The sequence below is a fragment of the Oncorhynchus kisutch genome, linkage group LG22 (genome assembly GCF_002021735.2).
Source record: "Oncorhynchus kisutch isolate 150728-3 linkage group LG22, Okis_V2, whole genome shotgun sequence".
Lineage (NCBI taxonomy): Eukaryota > Metazoa > Chordata > Actinopteri > Salmoniformes > Salmonidae > Oncorhynchus > Oncorhynchus kisutch.
This window is the reverse complement of record NC_034195.2, coordinates 17,019,369-17,026,696: the sequence shown is the minus strand read 5'-3', so window position 1 is coordinate 17,026,696 and position 7,328 is coordinate 17,019,369. Positions and strand designations below refer to the sequence as shown.

The window sequence follows — 7,328 nt, the reverse complement described above, 5'->3', positions numbered from 1 at the left end:
GCCTGGTGTTGAATAAAGAGAAACAATATATTCAAAATCCATAAATGTAACATTCTTCTGCAATTCAGGTTACACTGAGGTTATATTTCATTATTTTTTATCTGCCATTTGTGCATAGCCCTCATTCTAAGCTTTACCCTACACTTGCCCGAATACACTTACCAAATGCTTTTAGGAACGTGGGCAGAAAAAGTGAACATTGATCAACTGAGGCAAAAAAAGGACAATGTCGGAATTGAATTCAATAAGAGAAAAGCTATGAAATGGAGAGTTGAATAAATTGACGGTTGAAAATAAATAGGAGGGAGGACCCGAACAGTAGCATAATGTTTGAAAAAGATTTGAAGTTATTTGTGATGATTGTGAGGTGCTATACAAATTTGACAGTCACAAGAGTACTTCAAAATACCAGGTCATTGCCTAATATGAACTCTTACAGAATAAAGCATTTCTTGCAGTAAAATGGTACACCAAATGTAGATTTTTACTTGGGAAAAGGAGTGGCGAAATATGATTTATTTATTTATTTCAACATCTTGAGAGAATTAATGCTTGGTTTTTCACAGTCTGTAATGGTTCTATCTTTATCAGCAACATAAAAGCTGACAGTAGCCTGTTTCAACCACATAGAGTAAAACATGCCTCCAAGCCGAAAGATGTTGGGTAGTTTTCACAGCTGCATAGGCCTACTGTATTATAGACATGTTGATTAAGCAGAAACATAGGCCTATCTAAAGGCCTGTAAAAAAATTGTTATGCCATCTCTGACTGTATAGCACATTGTCTATATTTCAGGGTTCGGTTCGGGTGCGAGCCTCAGATTTTCACTTTATCACATATAGTCGGGTGGTTGTGGTGCGGGTGATGGGCCTATGGGCCCTGGTCAAAAGCAGTCCACTATAGGGAATAGGGTGGCATTTCAGACACATCAGTGTTCCCCTTCTCCTGAGTATACAAAAAGTGTCTCCTTTGCTACTTATTTTAAAAAGAGACAGAGACATTACTCATTTTGTATAGAATATTTACTTTATATTTTCGGCGATATGTATTGTCTTTACAATGTGTACAAGCAAGAGTAAATAGATGCAAAGTCACATTACACACCTTTACATAAATTATTCATATAGATAACTTCAGCACTGGCAAAACACATGTTCAATAGAAACATACATTCCAGTTGTATAAAAGTCAACCTTTACTTGAGATTTTATATTTTACGTCAGTATTTTCCTTTTAGTACATTCTTATTTTGTCTGGCAATGAAATGTCAGTCACATCCTATAGAATACATTGGCATGAAAAGTACAGCAAATTGTGTAGTGTGTGGGCTGTGTACAAAAGCATGTCTGTGTGAGTTTTTAACCAGTAGCCCATGTTGTGGAAGGTGTATTTTTTCAAATGTTGCAGATGTATTTTTTTAACCTTTATTTAACTAGGCAAGTCAGTTAAGAACTAATTCTTATTTTCAATGACAGCCTAGGAACAGTGGGTTAACTGCCTTGTTCAGGGGCAGAACAACAGATTTTTTATCTTGTCGGCTCAGGGATTCGATCTTGCAACCTTTCGGTTACTAGTCCAACACTCTAGCCACAGGCTACCTGCCACCTGATGTGGAGGATATGGGAGGAGCTGTGACACACACACACATATGTGCAGCTCCTCCCATATCCTCCACATCAAGGCAGTTATATATATATATATACATACAGTATGGCTTATACAGAACAGTAGGCTCTATTTCTTCTCAAACGGCCCCTACTATTTCACTCACTTCACCCCCTAAACATACATTCATACACAGTTCATCTCATCCACCAGACAATTCTCTCTCTGTAGGAAAATACCATGGGGATGAGGTTAATGCATACATAGTACATGGCACAACCAGTTAGTTATTCTCAAGCTGAGGGAGACAGTCACATCTGGTCTCTCAACATTGTCCACAGATGCTCCAGCCAGGGAGGCCAGTGATTTAACTAGGGGTTATTTAAAAATAATAATAATAATATATATATATATATATATATATATATTTAACCTTTATTTAACTAGGCAAGTCAGGTAAGAACACATTTTTATTTACAATGACGACCTACAATGACGGCCTTAACGACATTGGTGAACTGTATAAACTAGATGACTAATGATGATGTCCCAATGGACATTTAGATTAAGGTCAATATTTTAAGGGTTCTAAATGCGGCAGAAACAATTTCTCATCGATTTATGAGCTACAAGGCTCTATGGAATTGTTTTGGGAAATAGTCACTGAAGAAAAGGATGGAAAATGGTCCAATGTGAGGTAGAATTGAGATCCTGATTTCAGCACACATGCAGCTTTTATCCAGAATCCATTAATCTTTGGTTCAGGCTTGAAAAACAAGGATGCAAGGATGCAAAACAGGATACAAAACAGTAGTACAGGACAAAATAAGGTCAGACACCTAAAAGAGATGATCCTCTTGGTTACTAGATGACGTGGCTAATGGAAGAGCCATTCTGACCACAACACACCATGGGGGGTCTGTGTAGAAGTCAACCAGGCCAGCAGACAGGCACCTCTGTTACTTTGTAAACTGTCAGGGCCAAATGTATTTAGGGCCAACACATAGTCACACACACAAACAAACAGCAGGCTAACTGTTATTAAAAAAAAGTGCATTTACTTTTAATAGCATGACTGGGATAATCTAAATCATGCATCTTGGTCACGGATCTGTAATTTGTCATCCGAAGTGGTCTGGGTTTTGCTGTAGAAATCCCTAGGCTGGATCATGTCAACTCAGAATACATAGAAAAGAGGACTCTGGAATGTGGAATGTTATAGGAAGTGAAAAAGAAAAAGAACTCAGGTGATATAGCTGTGGCTGTTGGTATTTAAATATGTTCAGATGACCCGTTTCTTTTCCACTATACATTTTCAAATTCAGATCTGATGTAGCCTAATTCAGTCATTATTAACAATAGTAGACTCCAGAGAATCAGGTTTGGAACCTGATGAAACACTGGACTGTATATGGCACACATACATAATAATGGTTTATACCAGAATAAATCGTTTATCACTTTGACGTTGTCAAGACTGGCATACCAGACAATAAACCCCAAAACCACTTCATAATCACAAATATATTTTAGAGACACATGAAATAATCAATCAGTGTCAATATCTCAACAGTTTTAAGTGGTACCTTGAAAGTTGTATAATTGTCAAGTCAATACGAGTTAACTATAATTCATCTCTGTCGTGTGTTTGTGCTTTTAACGCGCTGGGTTAGGTCTCCGTTTGGATAGATGGAACGGAAGACTTGTTCGAGTTGTCAGGGTCTTTCCATGTGCCCGAACTGCATGTTGGGCTCCGGTTGGTCATTTTACTCAATAGCGTATTTCTCCGGAGACTGCTGTCAGAGTCCTCTTTCTTGAACTTGTGGCGTAAGTTATTACAGCACGGGAAACAGTGAGTGAAGTCGTGTAGGAGATGCCCGCTGAAGATCATGTATATCCACGGGTTACAGCAGCTGTTAAGACTCGCGAGGAGCGCGGACAGTGAGACAGCCGTGTTCTCAGAATCTGCATGGTAAAAGCAAATGACCAAAAAAGAATTAGTCCAATAGCTGGGGTAGAAATCAACGGTGCAGTGAAGTTCACAAAACATTAGCTTGTAGGCATTACATAATTGCATGGCACAATCAATTACAGGCAGATCTACAGGCCTATTTAAACACCTGATATTAATAACATGACTTCGTATTTTATGTCAACACACCGTATATGGTATGCTTATTTTTTTATATTTAATTTAGATTCTATACAGTCTGTATTTTGATGCAGGGCGCTCAGTGCTCAAAGGATTATGCAGAATTAGAATTTATATCCAAGACAAAAATAGATTAATTTATATACTTCTTCAACTGTATACGTAGCCTACTCCTCGTCAATTCTCATTGACATTTATAGAAAAAATATGCATTCCAGTTAATGCATAAAAGAAATGGGCTTTTTGGCACAGAATAGATACATCACCGTGCAACCCCTTATATAGACTATGGCTTCCACAGTAGCTATTTGTAGAGGGAGAGAGATCATTGAGTGAAGATATCTCATGGAAATGACGTGGAAACAACGTTGATTCAGCCATTGTGTGCACAGCGGGTCATGTTATTTATTCTATATCAAGGTTCACCCTTTGATTTGGTGTGCGCAATCCAATATTTTTTCCAATACACTGAAGTCCCTTACCATCCCATGCGAAGTTCTCATCCCAAACCGACCACATCTGTACGATGAAGAAAGGTGACCAGCAAATAATGTACGCCAGAACAATCACAAAAGTCATTTTGACCGTTCTCAACTTCGCTCTGGATATAGTGGTGACGCTGCTAACGGAGTTCTTGCCCATTAGACCGTTTTTAGACGCACCTCCCACGGGTGTCTTCTTGGTCTTATACTTGATATTTTTCCATATGCTGTGGCAGATGAACCCGTAGAATATCATCAGAATGAACACGGGTATGAGGAAGATGCCAACGGTTATCCAAGTAATGTATGCTTTTACGCCCCACGGTTCTATGAAGTGGCCCCAGCAGTCGTAGACCTCCGAGCCGTTCTTGATCTCACTCAGGGAGAATATAAAGTACTGCGGCATGCTGAGGACCAGACTACTCATCCAGGTGCTAATGATCATGATGTAAGACCGCTGGGTGGGCTGCTGGAGGGTTTTCAGAGGGTGGCAGATGGCGATGTAACGGTCCAGGGTCATCATCACCATCATGTAGGTGGAGGCGAACATGCCCATCACCTGGAGGTGCTTCACTATCCTGCACAGGAAATCTGGTCCGTAGAAGCGAAAGGTGATCTCCCAGCATATCTGCGGCAGGACCTGAAAGAAGGCGACCACTAGGTCAGCAATACTAAGGTGCCGGATGAAGAGGTGCATTCTCGACGTCTTTTTCTTAGTGTTGTACATGGCCAGCAAGACACTGACGTTCCCAATCACGGCCACCACAAAGGTGATGCTCAGGACCGTTATCTCTATTTTTGCGACCTCTTCGTTTCTACCGAAAGGATCGCTCCCGTTCGGGAGGACGGTGCCATTGCCAAGGATCCCCATCATCGGATCATTCGTAGGACTGAACACCAGAGACTGGTTGGCTCCGTTAAGAGAGGAGTGCATGTACGGGAGTGTGCATAGCACAGCCCCCCTGTGTGATCCTTGGCCCTAGTTACAGTGCTAGAGGGGCAGAGTTGAGTCTCTCTCTTTATAAGGAGCTACCTGAAGCTGACGGGCAAAGGACTCCAACGAACTCTTCTCGGTTTCTGAGTTGCTGGGCCTTTTAAACGCGAATCAAATTTCAGCCACCATGCGCTGAGCTGTTTTGCCATACCCACTTCTGTATCATATGGCAGCCAGTCAAATTGTGCAAAACTGGAAACAACCCCCAACATCACCAAATCGCCTGCCCACAACCTCTAATATTTTGAAGACTAGCTTTGAAAATTACTGTCTTGTGTGACAAAATTAGCACATTGGATCTGGAATTACGCAAGCAAATGATGCAACTTTTTAATCGTCAATAAATTCGAAATGTAAAACATTCGATTGCTAAAATAGTTTCAAATATAAAATGTATTTATTATTGTTTCCAATCTATTATTTTACTCATGTTTCCCGTGCCATTTAATAGCTTGAACAATTCCGCAATGCGTAACGGATGCACCTCTCCGTTATTATAACACATCTGATAGCGAATCAAGTCCTACTCAGATTTTTGTATAAAATACTGTCTCAATAATTAAGATGCAACATTTTACAAATTGAATAGAGAACGAAATCAAGAAAATTGCCTTATAGTTACACAATGCGTAAACTGTTTATTTTAATCTACTGAGAAGCTGGAGGAAAGAGGTTTGGTTGAGCGACATGTTTGGTTTTCTTGATGGGGAACGTGACACTAACTAACAGATAAATAACAGTTTCAATGGAAGCAGGAATGATGGCTTTGAAGCGGTTCAATTCACCTCAGCTGTGGTTAGCTTTGTGTAATCAAGACACTGATGAACTGTTTAAACTTTGTCAAGATTCGATGCTCTTGAAATTGTGTTATTGTGGCTATGTTTAAACTTGGATTGTTGGGGCTCTTGAAGTTGAAATTCTTTATGTGAATACTTGTTAGATGAATATCCAAATCCACGTTGTGCAAGAAATCAACTTCAAAGACCAAATATGGTTCTCAGCTGGACAAAACTAAAAAGAAGCATGACATTTCAATATCAGATATTTCATAATAGGTATGAGGGCTGTACAGTCTGTGTGAATGCTCCTCAATATAGATATGTGAGAATAAAGAAATCAGACATAAATTGTATTTTCACTGAGTGCTGATGTATTGTTTTATTGTGTTGGTACAGTATTCCTCTACCACTCTCTGTCAAAATATCTTTCCCCGACTGCCTCTGTAGACTTTCTGGCTGTTCTTACCGAAGTATGAGCTTGCGCTTGCTCTACCCCCCCCCCCCCCCCCCTCCCCCCAGCCTTGTCTGGTCTTGGAGTCTTGTCATTGTGCGATTCTTTAGAGCTCCTCTTTATCTGACAATTATTGTGATGTAGGTATGGTTTTGAAGTGAACCCCTAAAAATGTCCAACACAATTTACAACTGCAGCCCCAGAAAAGTGATTACAAAAACCGCTGTTTTGTTGGTCAAAACCATCTTGTCCTGATGATTATGATGTTACTAGGCATGTGCCTCTACTGGCATCCTACCACACGACACTGTAGTTTCACCAATGTCTCAGCGGAAAGAACTCTGGCTGTGGTCAGTGATGAAACCTGATTCTCCAGTTCACACAGGAATGTCGTCTGAATTGCGCCTCAGCTCAATTGACTTACTGGAATCATCAAATGTTCCTGCTAATCTTCTGCCGTAGTGCACGCATTTTCCAATGCATCAGAATCACTAAGAGGACCAACAATGATGCCACGGGGCTGCATACCACTGTCCCATAGAGATAAACATCGTGCCCTGCTTGGGCTGCTGTGTCCTGTTTCTGGGGGTTCATAGGGGAGGTGATGATCTGTTCGCTGTACGCTCCAGGCTCTGTATTTCATAAGCAGTGGGAACCGGGTTGTGTCTGTCTGCTCAACATCCTCCACACAGACCACCTTCCCTCCCTCCTTCCTGGAGAACCGAGAGAATGTGCGTTACGTCTACGGCAGCCTGAATGGAAATTCTGAATCACCTCAAAGACAGCAGGCAGTGCACCTTGGCTTAGAGTTTATTAGGGTTCTGCTTATACTTGCAACGTTGTGGATTTTTTGTCAGCCTCCTTT

The 7,328-nt window shown here is 40.7% G+C and overlaps 1 protein-coding gene across 1 annotated transcript; it reads right to left on the bottom strand.

The window, feature by feature from the left end:
* Window positions 1–2,026: 2,026 nt before the first annotated feature.
* LOC109867512 (arg8-vasotocin receptor-like) lies at window positions 2,027–6,359 on the bottom strand. The gene is made up of 2 exons (XM_020456702.2): window positions 4,240–6,359; window positions 2,027–3,570 (listed from the first exon to the last, which is right to left on the bottom strand). The coding sequence occupies exons 1-2, from the start codon at window positions 5,171–5,173 to the stop codon at window positions 3,275–3,277; spliced, it is 1,230 nt and encodes a 409-aa protein (XP_020312291.2). The 5' UTR covers window positions 5,174–6,359; the 3' UTR covers window positions 2,027–3,274.
* Window positions 6,360–7,328: the final 969 nt, after the last annotated feature.